Source organism: Rhineura floridana, chromosome 8, assembly GCF_030035675.1.
Source record: "Rhineura floridana isolate rRhiFlo1 chromosome 8, rRhiFlo1.hap2, whole genome shotgun sequence".
Taxonomy (NCBI): domain Eukaryota; kingdom Metazoa; phylum Chordata; class Lepidosauria; order Squamata; family Rhineuridae; genus Rhineura; species Rhineura floridana.
This window is the reverse complement of record NC_084487.1, coordinates 49,179,167-49,196,276: the sequence shown is the minus strand read 5'-3', so window position 1 is coordinate 49,196,276 and position 17,110 is coordinate 49,179,167. Positions and strand designations below refer to the sequence as shown.

General features: G+C 43.9%; 1 protein-coding gene across 1 annotated transcript in view; it reads right to left on the bottom strand.

Annotated features, from left to right (window-relative positions):
* Positions 1-17,110, bottom strand: part of GUCY2C (guanylate cyclase 2C) — a 112,149-nt gene that overhangs the window by 45,748 nt on the left and 49,291 nt on the right. Inside the window, exons 14-15 of the mRNA XM_061582817.1 lie at positions 2,147-2,218; positions 1,676-1,780 (exon numbers count right to left, since the gene is read on the bottom strand). Coding sequence (XP_061438801.1) covers positions 1,676-1,780; positions 2,147-2,218 — 177 coding nt within the window. The remainder of the gene's footprint in view (positions 1-1,675; positions 1,781-2,146; positions 2,219-17,110) is intronic.

Sequence of the window (17,110 nt, the reverse complement as noted above, 5' to 3'; positions counted from 1 at the left end):
CAGTTAAGCCGTAGTGGTTAGAGTGTTGGATTACGACCTGGGAGACCAGGGTTCGAATCCCCAAACAGCCGTGAAGCTCACTGGGTGACCTTGGGCCAGTCACTGCCTCTCAGCCTCAGAGGAAGGCAATGGTAAACCACCTCTGAATACCGCTTACCACGAAAACCCTATTCATAGGGTCATCATAAGTCGGAATTGACTTGAAGGCAGTACATTTACATTACTGAGGGGAAGATGCTGTTGTGGTGAGTTTGTGGAGAATATCTGATAACTGGAGACTGTTCTTGGAGTGACTGTGGTGAAGACTGAACAGGACAGTGATGTGGTGTAGAACAGCTGTTGGGGCAGGGGATCTAGCAGCCTGCCATACCAAGGAGTAGTGGGGGAATGTTGCCTCAAGAGACCATCCAGGCAATGTGACTTATTGCCCTGTTTTTACACAAGGTTCTTGTCTGCCATGTTGGCACTTTAACATCAATACAAATATTTACACACACAAAAAATCACAGGCAGCACCACAGACTCAGAAGGGACTTGACAAACAATCCAGATGGCAATGCTGGATCATTTCTCCAGAAAAGAATATGGTTTGTAAGTGGTTTATAAGCTAGAAAAGGGTAACCCTCTCCCAATTTATATTAAACATGGTTTACCCAAGGTGTTTGTGTGGGTTTTCAAACTCCCCAGATTGTCAACTGAGAGTGTGACCTTCCACCTGTCGAACATGCTTGGGACCAATTTTATATGGACCAACTAAAATGTCACAAAATAGTGAGCCATCTTTTGAGTTCTCCAGAACTCTTAATCGGGTTCGATGTTAAGCATAGTGGTGGGATGGGGGGAAGAGAAAAACTGGCTTGATGCTGAAGTCCCAAAGTCTGCATTTAATCACATTCAAAGTTTCTGGTTGCAGCCTGGATTGCTAGGACATGTAAACACACAATGTTTGTTCCCTATTCTTTAAAAATATAAAATCTAGTCATCACCTGGAACTGTCTCCAGCCTTAAGTGAAACTCAGATACCTTGCTGGGTAGAGCATCTTGTAGGCATTCCAAAGATCTCTGTCCTATTACATATTTCACAGCTTGAGTGGACCTAAAGAAAGCCTCTCTGACTGCACTGGTACATCATGTCTGATTCTGGTGCTGACCTTTGCTGCAGCAATGTCTTTAGCTGCCAGTATGGCACCTAGAGCGATCTTATTTTCTGTGGCTAGTCTCGCTTTTGTCTGAGAGGCCTTGAATCCAGCATCTGCATTCCTGACTTACAATGGTCATGTGTTCCCTGCCATGTACTCTGTGGTTTAGAAGAATCCCAGCTGTTATTCAGAAGATTCTCTAGTCTACCTGTGCCTCAAATTGAGAGTGAACCCTTTTTGTTTCTGTTACTAACTCTCCAGAAAAGGTCAGATAAACTTGATCTTATTATATCAAACTGCAATAAATAAAAATGTTTATGTTGACTTCAGTGAATTTTCAGTATGTTGATGAGAGATGATTGCCCTCTGTTGGTTTCAGTTGTGCAGAAGTGGTGGAGGTACTGACAAGTTTATGAGACAAATAGCAACACAGACCCCACTGTCCACTCCTGGTCCCAGCAAGAACTTGTCTTTAGATGCGATCAGTTATCATGTGTCTTTGTACAAATTATTCAGTGAATGACAAAGCTAATTACCCGCAGTGATCCTCTCTCGCAGTACTCAATCACTCCGTAGATCATAGTGTCCATCTTGACAGTTCCGTAGAACTTAGTCAGATTGTAATAATCAATCTGAAGGAGCTAGGGTAAAAATAACGTATATGTTAGAAGGGAAGGATGACTTTGAAAATTAGATACAATGGTATGGGGATATGGTGTCCTATGCTAGCCAGGGAAATATTGTTCAGCCGCTGTCTCCCAGTGATTTCCAGTTCAAAAGTGTATACCAGCAACTGCAGGGTTATATAGAGTAATGTCTGAAAACTGAACTTTCCACATTTCGGCCTCTATAGTGAGATCCAGCATACTGAAGAAGGTTCATGGCAAAGGGAAGGGATTAAAACCTGCAATATGATGATTTAATAAATAAATAAAGAATACAGAGAGAAAGGATCTTGTATTCTATATTTTTAATGGATCTGCTGTGGTTATAGGTCCAGCATTTACCTTGTTGAGGTCTATTTTCTGTTTCTCTGTAAAATTCCCATCACTGTGTTTTAAATCCTTCAAGATTATCACCTAGAAAATGAAAACATAATTGAGAGGAACCAACAGCAGAATCACAGTAATCCATATCATGAGAGGCTTGAGTAAGTAGGTTATATATTATTTATTTATTTATTTTATATCCCGTCCTTCCTCCCAGTAGGAGCCCAGGGCAGCAAACAAAATGGACCATTGGTCTCACCTGAAGGGTGATTTTCACAGGTAGACTGCCATCAAGCAGGTATCATAGCTCCACCTATCGTCCGAAGGCAAGAATGTTCTGAAGTCAAGACTAGGGGCATCAGGCCCCTCCCACTCTCTTTTTTTTTTTTTTTTTTTTTCAATAATTTTTATTCAGATTTTCATAAAACATACAAGACAAAATCATAAAACATTCAAAGACAAAAAACAAAATCAAAAATAGTTAAACAAAAAGAAAAAAAGAAAAAAAAAACAAAAATAAAAAATAAAGAGTAAAATATTGACTTCCCATTTGTCAAAGATCAAATCAGTTATAAGTCTATAATATATAACAATCCTGTCTCTTAAGTCATATTATAAAATCACTTTCCTCCAGTAGTTATCTTACTTAATCATCAAATCTCATAAACATTACTTTATTCTTTCCACAAAAAGTCAAAGAGAGGTTTCAATTCTTTAAGAAATATATCTATCAATTTTTTTTTCCAGATAAGCATATCGATTAATCCATCTCATTACTAATTATGATAATCTTATTGTCATAACCATAGTCAAAATAAACATTTCAATTAATCCATCACATCAGAATCTGTTAGGTTCAATAATTTCAGTAGCCATTGTTCTATTATCTCTATTAGTTCCATTTTCCATCTTCCATCTTCAGTAGTCTTGTTAAGTCCAGTAATTTCAATATCCAATCTTCCATTATCAGTATTCCATAATAATCTTGCTGTCAAAGCCATAGTCATATAGTAAGAGTCTGATGGGGATTACCTCTATCCCAAATATTTTCTTGCCATCCATTCTGAATAGGTTGCTGAAATACTGCTGTAAAATCATATCTCTGTTCTTTTTTTCAAAATACACTGGGTCATCTCTTAAAAGTTTTTCCATTGTCACATGGCTGCAGTTAATTCCATAGATTTTCTCTATATTGGGCTCCATCACATCATTCCAGTCCAGAAGATTATCCATGCCATTGATAACTTTATCTCTAGAATCTTCATTCATTTCTTCAGAGATAACATTGAGTTCCAAACAATAGATTTTATTTCTAAAGTCCATAGACTCCAAATCTTGTTCCTGTTCCACGTTGGTTCCAATCTCCGGGATCTCCTCTCTCACAGGGACCCCTATTCCAGTCTCCAGGGTCACCTCTCTCACAGGGACCCCTGTTCCAATCTCCGGGGTCTCCTCTCTCACAGGGACCCCTTCCAGGGTCACCTCTCTCACAGGGACCCTTATATCTTTAATCTCCTGCTTCATTTTACTCAATTCAATTTTCATTATCTCAATCTCATCCATTATTTTCTGAAACATAGTTATTTCCAGATTTTCAGCCACTTTCTTAATTGCCATTTTAAAAGAAAAATATAGGAAAACCACTTCTTATTTCAGCAACAATTGGGTTAATACTCCAAACTTGGTGACATCACAGTATAAACAGAGCAGACAGCCTTATCTCTCCAATAGTTAAGTAAACAAAATGCAGTTCCCAGGATCGAAACAATTAATGGCAATCGTCAAGAAACAGATTCGTCAAAATAAAATAGACCAAAAAGAGAGTAGTCTCAAAACAGTATAATATTTTTCAAAATAAAAATCTGGAATAGAAATCCCTCTTCTGTGTATATCTTTAGAATGCAAATCCAGGACAGCTTTTTGCAACAAAAACAGAGATAAGCTATTAATTAGTGCGTAGCAGAGAGAAGTTATGGCTCCCCAGTGAGATGTCAAAAACTGATCAATCTGGCAAATCTCTTTTAAACAGCAACAATTTAAGTCAAGTAAAAGAAAAATATAGAAAGAAGGGTGCTTGCCTGTTAGTGCGTTCTCTCTTAGAAGATAAGGTGAACGTTCGCTTTATCAGATAGAGCTTGCTGTTAAAAATCCGTCCCACCTTCGTCGGCTGGACCTCGTCCCATAAATTAATGAGATCTGGTCGTCCCAACAAAAATAGGCTTTGAGGTTAATCTCTTCGTTTCTCCCTACCCGGGAGAAGTTTAATCAGTCAAAAAAAAAAGAAAAAACTGACTGATATATCTGAATAAGCTTCTTTTGAGGCAGGAGCCCGTCTCAAAAGCAGGCACAGGCTAAGTCACCCTTCCCGGAAGTCTGGCCAGGCCCCTCCCACTCTCCAGTTCATTCGCGACGAGTCCAGAGAGATATCTAAAACTGTATGAAAAAGGCCAACGGGCCTGCCAGCAAGGAAATAACGAAATTGCGATTCCATAATAATACAATACTAAAATTTCAATGTAACAGATTTAGAAAGGTCTTGACTTAATAATACGGAAGATAAACGTTGTAGCATAAACAGAAATATATAGAAACAAATGGAAAATCCCCAGATGTCCTCCAAAGGGGAGGGTCGTGATGGCAGTCTACCTGTGAAAATCACCCTTCAGGTGAGACCAATGGTCCATTTTCCACAGGTAGCCTGGCATCAAGCGGGATGTACCAAAGCAGCCCATAACAGGGAGGGACCACCCACATCCTAATAATCATTGAGAACCTGTTGCAACACCCGCCTACCAAAGGAGGCATTGGCAGAGGTTTTTTATTATTTATTGTATTTATATATTGTGCTTGTTTTTATCTTTTTGTACACCGCCCAGAGAGCCTTCGGGCTTAGGGCGGTATATAAATTAAACTAAATAAATAAAATAATAAATAACAATCTATTTTGTAGTGCCTTATAAACGAATCTGGGGTAGACCAAACAGCCACTCTGCAGATGTCTGCAGGGAAGCGTTGGTTGCAAAAGCAGCCATAGTGGCTGCTGATCTAGTGGAATGCACTGTTATTCTAGAAGGTATTGGAAGCTTAAGAGACTCATAAGCCAAGGCAATACATGCGCGCAACCAGCAAGATAAGGTGGAATTAGCTACTTTCTTCCCCATAGATTGTGGATGAAAGGATACAAACAAGGACTCAGTTAGTCTTATATCCTGGGTTCGAGACAAGTAGATCTTGAGAGCCCTCCGGACATCTAACAAATGCCAAGCCTTCTCCAGGGGATGGATGGGATTTGGGCAAAAGGAAGGAAAAACGATGTCCTGGTTGCAATGAAAGACTGAATTGACCTTGGGACGAAAGGAGGGATCTGTCCGCAGTACAACTGAGTCCTTATGAAAAATACAAAGATGGCGGGTGGAAGACAATGCAACAATTCCAAGACTCTTCTCGCGGAGGTGACCGCTATCAGGAACAGGACTTTGAAAGACAACAGACGTAATGGCACAGTCCTAATGGGTTCAAACGGAGGACGTCGTAGAGCTTGCAGAACCTTTGACAAACTCCACGAAGGAAAGCAATGGGAGACGGCTGGCGAAGGTAGAGCGGCTCCCCTCAGAAAACATTTAATTAGAGGGTGCGAGGCAATAGGAGTACCAGTGGATGAAACTGATAGAATGGACAATTAAGTGAATGCATGTCGACGTAAGGTGTTGGGTTTAAGCACCATCTTTAGACCTTTATGAAGGAATTGCAACACCTATTGTATCGTGGCTTGAGAGGGATGGAACTTCTGGGAATCACACCACTTGGAGAATGACAACCAAGTATTCTGATAAATACAAGTGGTTGACGGTCGTCTAGAGGCCAGTATAATGTCAATGACCTCCTTAGATAGGCCTGCGTGCATCAAATGTCCCCGTTCAAAAGCCAAGCTGTTAAGTTGAGCCAATTGGGGTCCTGATGCCATATTGGACCCTGTGATAAGAGGTCTGGCCTGACTGGGAGCGTCCAAGGGTCCTTCACTGACATGGGAACGAGATCCGAAAACCACAGTCGATGAGGCCAATACGGGGCTATTAGAACCACCTTGGCCCTTTTGCGTCGAACCTTCCTCAGAGTTCTGGCCAGAAGTGGTATTGGAGGAAATGCGTACAGCAGGCCGTCCGACCATGGTATCGATAGTGCATCCACTGCTTCTGCTGTTGTGTCCACGTACCGTGCAAAATACCTGGGTAGCTGGAAATTGAGGCTGGAGGCAAACAGATCCACTGAGAAAACGCCGAACCGACTTTGAAAGATGGAATATCGTCGGATGAAGTTTCCATTCTCCCGGAAAGACCTGTTGTCTGCTGAGCCAGTAGGCTGTCACATTCCAGATTCCTCTGAGATGTTCTGCTTTCAAGGATTTCAGAAGTTTTTCTGCCCACTCGAAGATTTGGTAGGCTAGGTTCTGTAGGGATCGAGACCTGGTTCCCCCTTGTCTGTTTAAATGAGATTTCGCGCAAGTATTGTCTGTTCGGATGAGAACATGATCCAAGGGGAATAGAGACTGAAAATGAAAAAGAGCTAAGTGGACAGCTCTCAGTTCCAGCCAATTGATGCTCTGACTCCGCTCGATGCCAGACCAAACCCCCTGAACAAACTGGGAGTTGCAGTGGGCTCCCCAGCCGGTGAGACTGGCGTCTGTGGTCATAACTGTCCAGTGGGGTTCTTGGAACAGAGTGCCTTTGTTGAGATTTTGGACTATCGTCCACCAGCAGAAGGAAGGACACATCTGTGCTTGAACAACGCATCAAAAGGGCTGCCATGGCTCTGATGGCTGTGATGCGGTCTGGAGACAAAAAGACCATCGCCTGTGAGGTGTCTAACTTTGCTCCTAGATGTTGTAGTCGTTCGGTTGGCTGGAGGTGACTTTTGTCGAGGTTGACTAGCCAACCATGGGTCCGTAAGACATGGAGCGTGAGGGTCAGATGGAGATGAGCCAGCTCCCTGGAACTTGCCCGTATTAATAGATTGTCTAAGTAGGGATAGATAGGCACCCCTAGTAGGCGAAGGTAAGCCACCAAGATGAGTAGCACCTTGGTGAATACCCTCGGGGCGGACAAGAGACCTAAAGGCATCGCTTGATATTGAAAATGCTGGGGGCCGAAGGCAAATCGAAGGAACTTGCTGTGAGCTATGCAAATAGGCAGGTGGAGGTACGCTTCTTTTAGGTCGACAGAGGCCAGGAAGTCTCCTTCGCAAAGGCTTTCTGTAATGGAGTGGTGGAATTCCATTTTGAATCTGCGATACTTGATGAAACAGTTGATGAACTTGAGGTCCAACACCGCCCTCCATGACAGATCTCGTTTGGGCACTGCAAACAGGAGGGAGTACAGCCCTTCCGACCTCCCTGCTGTGGTGACTGGCTTTATTGCCGCTATGTCCAAGAGGTGATGTATGGCTTTTTGCATGATGCAGTGCCTGGATGGAGCCTTGGGTCAAGGAGAGGGATGAAATCTGTCCAGAGGGGTTACCCAAAACTCTAGTGCATAGCCATGACAAAAAAGATCTCTGATCCAAGTGACCTGTGTCAGACACAGCCAGTGGTTCGCAAACAGAAGTAATCTGCCCCCGACTGGGATCATGTCAGTATTGTCTGCGCTGGCGAGCCCCTCCTCGATATGAAGATGTTGAGGTACCTCTACTTCCCTGGTACTCTCCTCTGCCCAGGTGATGTTGTCTGTGCCAAACTACCCTGGCCAGCAAGGGCCATAAAATGGCGTGTCTGCAGTGAGGGAGACCATTCTTCCTTGGCCAGTTTGTTGATAGGATCTGGCACAGGGAGGAGGTGCTCCGTTGATTTGGGGGATTTCAAGACACTGGCCCCTTTAACAGGCGGAGTGGCAGCTGCAGGTTTGCGGAGGTTGGAGGCCTAAGGTGTTCAAAACTCTACGAGCAAGGGGATGAAAATCAGCTGCATCAAACAGGCGATAGGATGCATCCTCCTCCTGTTCTGACTGATCACTCCACTCGTCTCCTTTGGCTTGCAGAGGAATGGATCCTCCTAACCGGTAATCTCATCACCAAACCTGCCCCTGGCAATGTCGAATGGGTTTGGTGAGCATGATGGTTGTGCCTCATTGCCTACGTAGTGTCCCAAATCGCCAGACTGACTGTGTACGCTCCGCTGAGGAAGGGCAGTTACCTGTGATTGTGACTGTGCTTGAGAAAAGAATGATAGCATGTCTTGTAACTGAGAGAGAAACTCAGGAGACAACTGCAAGCCTGGTGGGAGAGGATGGTCTGAGTGGCCTGGCTGGTTCGATGATGGGTGCGCTTGTTGAGGCAAATTTACAGGGGGCTCATCAGGCTGAAGAGATGAATGAGCCCTAGGGGGCAATATGGGTGGCGGCGGGCAACTGGCTGATGGCTGGGCAGGGAACCCCTCAAAGTCATCCTCAGATGACCTGGCAGGAGAATGAAAAAGGGCTGTTAATTGTTCTTGGCCCACATTTTCAGAAGCTGGAACAGACACGTAATGTGCTTGCTTGGAAACGCTGTGGCTTGACAGATGTTTAGTTTTAGCAACAGCCTTGGAGTGTAATCTGGGTTGCTTATGCTTAGCTGACTTGTGCGAAGTGGTTTTGCCTGATCGTTTTGCGCTGGTCGCCTGAGCTGCCACTGGCTGTGGATCCGCCATCAGAAATCTCCGAGAGGGGTTCAGTACACGCCCATGGATGGGGGAGAATGTACAGACCCAAGGCTATAGTACACGCCCACGGATGGGGGAGAATGCACAGTTCCAAACAGCCTTAGTACACGCCCACGGATGGGGGAGAATGCACAGTTCCAAACAGCCTTAGTACACGCCCACGAATGGGGGAGAATGTGCAGTTCCAAATAGCCTCAGTACACGCCCACGGATGGGGGAGAATGTACAGCTCCAAACAGCCTCAGTAACCAGCCTCAGTACACATCCAAGCAACTATACTGAAGGGCCTTGTGCAGGATTCTCTTTACCCTGCAGCACACACAGAGCAACTATACTGAAGGGCCTTGTGCAGGATTTTCTTGCTTAAAACAAACACAGGAAGACTCAGGTCTAAATATCTCTAAGGGGGAAGATCTGAAACAGAAAGAGCGGGAAAGAAAGGGCAAACGAAAAGGAGACCACTAAAAGGAGCGGGAAGATTTGCAAAAACAAAATGGCAGTCGGAACGAAGAGGGAGCAATGGCGGTCACAGAAGAGCACCAGAGACCTTAAAAAGGGCCCGCCAGGAAAACCGCTGTCTTCTGGGAGCAGAACGGCCTCCGCGTGTTCCTTACAGCCGCAGAGAAGCTGAGGAATGCAGTTGCAGTTTCTTAAAACGGCCGCAGAGCGAGCCAGGGTGGTGGTGGTGGAGTAGCCAATGGAAAAAATAAACGCCGCCGCTGAGGGAGGCTAAGGCTGCTAGAGAAAAAAGGAGCCGCAGCCGCAGGCTCCTGGCCGGTAAAATCAAGGCAAGCCGCCGCCAAAACAGGTGGCAAGGACAAACGGTACAGAGTAGCGATTGCGCTGAGGAGGAAGCCGCAGCCGCAGGCTCCTGACTGAAAAATACAAGCTGCCGCCACCTGAGGACAGGAGAGCCGCAGCCGCGGTCTCCCAACTAAGGGAAGGGTAGTGGCTGGCGCAGTCCTCAACAAAGGGACTCAGGGGGATAGAAACAAATGCAGAAACAACCCTCCCAAAAATACCAGTCAAAAATAAAAACAATGAAAGGAAGGGAACGAAATGAAAAAACAATCTGTCCCACACACTTCAAAGGCAATGACAGAGGCACGGGAACGATAGGAAACGACTACACTCAGTTCCACACACTCTATCACACAAAATACAAACACAAAACTTAGCTATACACTACGCTATTCTAATATCCAACTGCCATGGACGAATGCAAGAATGAACTGGAGAGTGGGAGGGGCCTGATGCCCCTAGTCTTGACTTCAGAACATTCTTGCCTTCGGACGACAGGTGGAGCTATGATACCTGCTTGATGGCAGGCTACCTGTGGAAAAGCACTAAATACACTTTAAAACATCATAAAAACAGATGTTAAAATATATTAAAACAAAACATCTTTAAAAACATTTTTAAAACGCTTTAAAAACATTTTTAAAAAAAGAAAGAAAAGGTTTATATATTAGAAATATATTTACATGAAATGTAATTTAGCCTAACCATTGATGAGGAAATGGCCACTGTTGTCTTTGGCAAGCAGTATTAGCTATACAATGGGAAAAGTGCAATGAAAATCCTTTATACATAAGAAGAGGTAACAAGATAAGAACTATGTGAAAAAAACACATCATCAGTCAGCTTGACCCAGGTCATGTCCACTCAGGGGCAGTATCTTGAAAACAGGATGTTCAGATTCATTTTTTTTTATATGCACAAATGACTTGCAAACATCCACTCACTCCTGTCTTTTAAGCCATCTTGTTCACTGCTGTTTTGCAACTTGGGATTCACATTAGTGGACAAAACCTAACAGAAAATATCCTGGTTGTTTTAGCATTGTTCCTCCTCTCAGTCGCTCCTCCTCTGCCTTTTTTATGTTCTGGCCATGAGGGGAGATATTTCTGTTGCTATGTATGTGCACCTTTAAAAAAAAAACCAGAAGTGTGCAAGACTACAAGAGCAACCTTAATAATTGGCAAGAGATGGGCTGCACCTCATGAGGACTGGGAAGAATCTCTTTGGCAGAAGTATGGCAAAACTCATCAAGAGGGCTTTAAACTAAAGCCTCTGGGGGATGGAGATGATAGCTTAACTACCGATCTAAAGACAGCAGGTTGTAAATGCAACGATTTGAAGGGTACAGCAGACACTGGGAGAGATAAAGGGATGCACGGCAAACCTCACGGTATATTAATGCAGGAAACCAATCAGGACAAAAGAGACTTCTGGTGTCTATATACCAATGCACGGAGCTTGGGAAACAAGCAAGGGGAGCTTGAAGTCTTAGTGCATCAAGGCAAATATGACATCATAGGGATAACAGAAACTTGGTGGGATGACTCCCATGATTGGAATATAGCCATTCAAGGATATAAACTCTACAGAAAGAATAGAAGCAACAGAAAAGGAGGGGGAGTAGCGTTATACGTCAAAGACAAATACTCCTCTATGGAAATCCAAGAGAGCGAACAAAGGGGTCCGGTAGAGACCATTTGGGTAAAAATAAATGGAGAAACATATAAAACCGACGTGGTAGTAGGTGTCTACTACAGACCCCCTGGCCAAGAAGAGGTGGTAGGCGAGGCCTTTCTCAAACAAATCTCTGAAATCTCAAGGAGGCAAGAAGTAGTAGTGATGGGGGACCTCAACTACCCGGATATCTGCTGGGAGACAAACTCTGCGAAGCACAAAGCCTCCAACAAATTCCTGATGGGCCTTGCTGATAATTTCCTCTTTCAAAAAGTAGAAGAAGGAACAAGGGGATCGGCAATCCTGGACCTGATCTTAACTAACACGGACGAATTGGTCACGGGAATTAAAGCGGTCGGTACCTTGGGGGAAAGTGACCACGTAATGCTGGAATTCGGGATTCTGGGGAAAGCCAAAGAAGAATATAGTCAAACATGGACCTTGGATTTCAGGAAAGCCGATTTTAGCAAGCTCAGGGAAATGATGGGTAGGATCCCATGGCTAGATAGACTGAAGAAAAAAGGAGCCCAAGAAGCGTGGGAGTTCATGAAGAACGTATTACAAAAAGCACAATCGCAAACAATTCCAAAGAGGAAGAAAAATGGAAGACATCGGAAAAAGCCAATGTGGCTACGCAGAAGACTGGTGGAGGAGGTAAAAGTAAAAAAGAGCATGTATAAAGAATGGAAGGAAGGACTAGGGTTGCCATATTCCAGTTCCACAAATCCGGGCAGGTTAATTTGCATATTATGTAAAGTATTTGCATATTATGCAAATATCTGCATATTATTTGCATATTATGCAAATATCTGCATATTAATATTTGGATTGTCCAGTTGTTTTGTTTTTGTGCCTAGGAATTACCACCAAAAGCTGGGGAAAGATGTGAGAAATCTTTTTTTTAAAAGCAACATTTTCAGCCTTAAATGCCTAGACTCTAGTTTCCAACACTATGGAGTATTTATTGATTGATTAAGAGAATTTATATCCTGCCCTTTTGTTGTTAAAAACAGAGCTCAGCACAGCTTACAAATATAATAAAAACAATAAAAATACACAATCAATATAAAAACATAATAAAAACACAAAATAGCAACAAACATAAAGTAAGTCAGGGCAGCAGTACGGTTAACCATATACGATATATTTCAAAGATGTGGTGGGTGGAGAAAAACAAGAAGCCAAAATGTTAGGAAAAGGAGTCTTTCACACCACATGCTCAGTTCTAAATACTGTTGCAGCAAGCTTTACAAGTTCCTCCAGTATTCCACTGGTGCAGGCACTCAGACATTCAAAGTATCTGTATGTTTCTTATGTTTTATAAAAGCAGAGCTTTGCTTAACTCAAAATTTCTTCTCCCTTTGATCAACCACATCTACACAGGTTCCACCTCCATACTCAAAATGAAACTGGGCCTGGAAGTGTGCAACAACCCCACACATACCTTGCTAATTAGATTACCAATGCCAGGATGTCTGTCTTATCGACTACTCTCCTGCTCCCCCCCCCCCCGGGCATCATGAAAGACCCAGTCCTGGGCTCAGAAAGAAAATAAATATCTGGTTCTCTTCAAAGTATTGATAAGCCTCTTGTTTTAATTGAAATAATAATTATAAATTCTTGCTCTTATCACTAATGGGAGTTAATTATCTTGCATATGCTGCTGTTGCTTCTATGGCTGTAACAGAGTGAGGTTAAAGATAAGTGAAATGCAAATAGGAAAAAAAACACAGAAGGCAGTAACACTTTCCTAAATGTAATACCATACCAACCACAACAAGATTCCTATGAGTAAGGCAGAAAACTAAGCATCTCACAACCAGTCAGGATTCCTAACCAAAAACCAAAAATATGATAAATGAAGAAATATTTACATAAGCATGACTATCAAATATATTTATTATTTACACAAACTGTAAAGATATTTATAGTGCAATCCTAGGTTTATTTATTCAGAAGCAGGTCCCAGTGTATTCTGTGGGGCTTACTCAAACAGGGACAGAAATGCAACCTCAAGTGATAAGCAACTTCATTCACACAACCCAACATTCCGAATCATGCCACTTTACACTGTTTTGCAACTGTTTATACTTGTTTTTATGGTTATTGGATTTTAAATGGCTTTATTTCTTGTTGTGAGCTGCCTTGGTTTTCAACCCTACCTCACAGGGGTGTTGGAAAGACTCCATACACACACACACACTGCAGATGTGTAAATACATACAGCCCATATAATAGTTTATTGTCAAACCAGTTGGTCATTGCAGAAAAATCAGTATTAGTTTTTAAAAAATCAGTATTACTTTCCTACAGAATAAAAACTGTAATACCTAAGTAAGCCCTGCCTACTTGCTTTAAAATAGGACTGGAGAAGGGGGCAGAAAGAATTAGAACACAAACACAATTCTTTTTTACATTCACTCCAAAGTCCCATTGATTTTGAGCATATTCATAACCATGTCTACTCAAAAGTAAGTCCCATTGAATTCAATGGGATTTACTCTGGGCATATGGGATTAGCATTGCTTTTACAAAAAGCAAGCATTGGGAAGGTTTTCAAAACACTGCCCAAGATCTGACTCCTGCACACAAGAGGAAAAAAAACTGAAATGTATATACTTACTTACCCAATTTATGAGATTTTCAGATAAACGGGGGGGGGACCAACATTTTGTTTTCTAGACACTGCCTCAGGTCAATGAAACTGAAACAATCCTGGCTTCTCTGATTGGCTGCAATGCTGAACGGGCGGGGTTAAAGCTAGAAAGTGCTGTAGTACTGTATACAGTACTGTTTAAAGAAAGATTTAACAGTCGGGGCGGCTGACGTTTTTGTGCATATCTCGAGAACCGGACCACCTATAAACTTAATTTTTTTTTTAAATTAAAGCTGAGAATCCGGGCCACCTAAGGGGCTAGCCGGGAGCTGGGTGGCATGCATAGAATCCGGGTAAAACCCGGCTAACCGGGCAATATGGCAACCCTAGGAAGGACGCATCACCAAGGAAGAGTACCTACGAGCGGCTCGGGCTTGCAGGAATAGCGTAAGGAAAGCTAAAACCCAGAACGAGCTGAGGCTGGCGAGGGAAGCGAGGAACAACAAAAAGGGGTTTTTCAGATATGTTCGAAGCAAGAGAAAGACCAAGGAAATGGTGGGACTGCTGCTCAATGAGGATGGCAAAATGTTGACAGATAACGAGGAAAAAGCAGAACTGCTCAACGCCTATTTTGCCTCCGTTTTCTCCCAAAAAGGGAACAGTGTGCAATCTTGCATCAGTAGCAATCTCAGTAAGGGGTCGGGATTGCAGTTCAAAATTGATAAGGAGATAGTCAGGAAATACCTAGTTAACCTAAATGAGTTCAAATCTCCAGGGCCTGATGAACTGCATCCCAGAGTATTGAAGGAACTTGCGGATGTACTCTCAGAACCTCTTTATTTTATTATTTATTTATTTATTAAATTTATATACCGCCCGACTAGCAATAGCTCTCTGGGCAGTGAACATAAAATAGCATAAAAATACAATGAATAACAAAATAATACTAAATAATACAATCAACAATCCAATACAATAAACATTTTTAAAAGTAAATCAGTGTAACTTAAAATGCTTCAGAGAATAGGAAGGTTTTGACCTGGCGCCGGAAGGAGAGCAGAGTCGGCGCCAGGCGTACTTCCTCGGGGAGACTGTTCCATAGTTCGGGGGCCACCACTGAGAAGGCCCTAGATCTTGTCATCACCCTCCGGGCCTCCCTGTGAGTTGGAACCCGGAGGAGGGCCTTCGTAGCAGAACGTAGTGCACGGGCCGGTTCATATCGGAAGAGGCGTTCCGCAAGGTATCGTGGTCCCACACCATATAAGGCTTTATAGGTTAATACCAACACTTTGAATCTAGCCTGGAAACATATTGGCAACCAGTGCAAGCGGGCCAGAACAGGTGTTATATGCTCGGACCGCTTGGTCCTTGTCAGCAATCTGGCCGCCGCATTTTGCACTAGTTGTAGCTTCCGAACTGTCTTCAAAGGTAGCCCTACGTAAAGCGCATTACAGTAATCCAAACGTGAGGTTACCAGAGCATGTACCACTGATGTAAGGTCCTCTTTACTCAAATAGGGACGTAGCTGGGCTACCAACCGAAGTTGGTAAAACGCATTCCTAACCACCGAGGCTACTTGAGCCTCAAGCGAGAGGGAAGAGTCTAAAAAGACTCCCAGACTACGAACCTGGTCCTTTAGGGGGAGTGTAACCCCATCCAGGACAGGGTATATATCCACCATCCGATCAGAGAACCTGTCCACCAACAGCATCTCAGTCTTGTCTGGATTGAGCCTCAGTTTGTTAACTCTCATCCAGTCCATTGTCGCAGCCAGGCAACGGTTCAGCAAATCGACAGCCTCACCTGAAGAAGATGAAAAGGAGAAGTAGAGCTGTGTGTCATCAGCATACTGATGACAACGCACTCCAAAACTCCTGATGACCTCTCCCAACGGCTTCATGTAGATATTAAAAAGCAAGGGGGACAAAACTGACCCCTGCGGGACCCCATATTGGAGAGCCCGCGGTGTCGAGCAATGTTCCCCAAGCACTACCTTCTGGAGATGACCCGCCAAGTAGGAGCGGAACCACTGCCAAGCAGTACCTCCAACTCCCAACTCTGCGAGCCTCTCCAGAAGGATACCATGGTCGATGGTATCAAAAGCCGCTGAGAGATCAAGGAGAATCAACAGAGTTACACTCCCTCTGTCTCTTTCCCGACATAGGTCATCGTACAGGGCGACCAAGGCTGTCTCGGTGCCAAAACCGGGCCTAAAACCCGACTGAAATGGATCTAGATAATCAGTTTCATCCAATAGCACCTGGAGCTGGCCAGCAACCACCCGTTCCAAGACCTTGCCCAGGAATGGAACATTCGCCACTGGCCTGTAGCTGTTAAAATTGTCTGGGTCCAAGGAAGGCTTTTTCAGGAGTGGTCTCACCACTGCCTCTTTCAGACAGCCGGGACCACTCCCTCTCGTAAAGAGGCATTTATCACTTCCTTGGCCCAGCTACCTGTTCCATTCCTGCTAGTTTTTATCAGCCAGGAGGGGCAAGGATCCAGTACCGAAGTGATTGCACGTACCTGTCCAAGCACATTGTCCACGTCCTCGAGTTGAACCAACTGAAGCTCATCCAACAAAACAGGACAAGACTGTGCTCCGGACATCTCACTAGGATCTACTGCTATAACTTGAGAGTCTAGGTCCTGGCGGATACATGAGATCTTATTCTGGAAGTGATCGGCAAACTGATTACAGCGGGCCTCCGATGATTCCACCGTGTCCGGAGGGTTTGAATGGAGAAGCCCCCGGACAACTCGAAAGAGCTCCGCTGGGCGGCAAAGAGAAGATTTAATAGTGGCAGCAAAATGATGTTTTTTAGCTGCCTTCACCGCTCCTACATAGAGCTTAGTCGAAGCACTAACCAGCGCATAATTGTATCCGTCGGGAGTTCGTCTCCATTTCCGCTCAAGCCGCCTCCTATCTTGCTTCATCGCTCTCAGCTCCGGAGTATACCATGGAGCTGTATGAGCTCTACACAGGACAGGGCGTGCAGGAGCGATCGTGTTTACAGCCCGGGTCATCTCCGTATTCCACAGAGAGACCAGGGCTTCAGCAGGAGCACCAGTCCTATCAGCCGGAAAATCCCCCAGAGGCCTTTGAAAACCTTCAGGATCCATTAGTCTCCGGGGGTGGACCATTTTAATAGGTCCCCCATCCTTGCAGAGGGAAGAGGTTACTGAAAGTCTAAACTTCAGCAAGCAGTGGTCTGTCCATGAC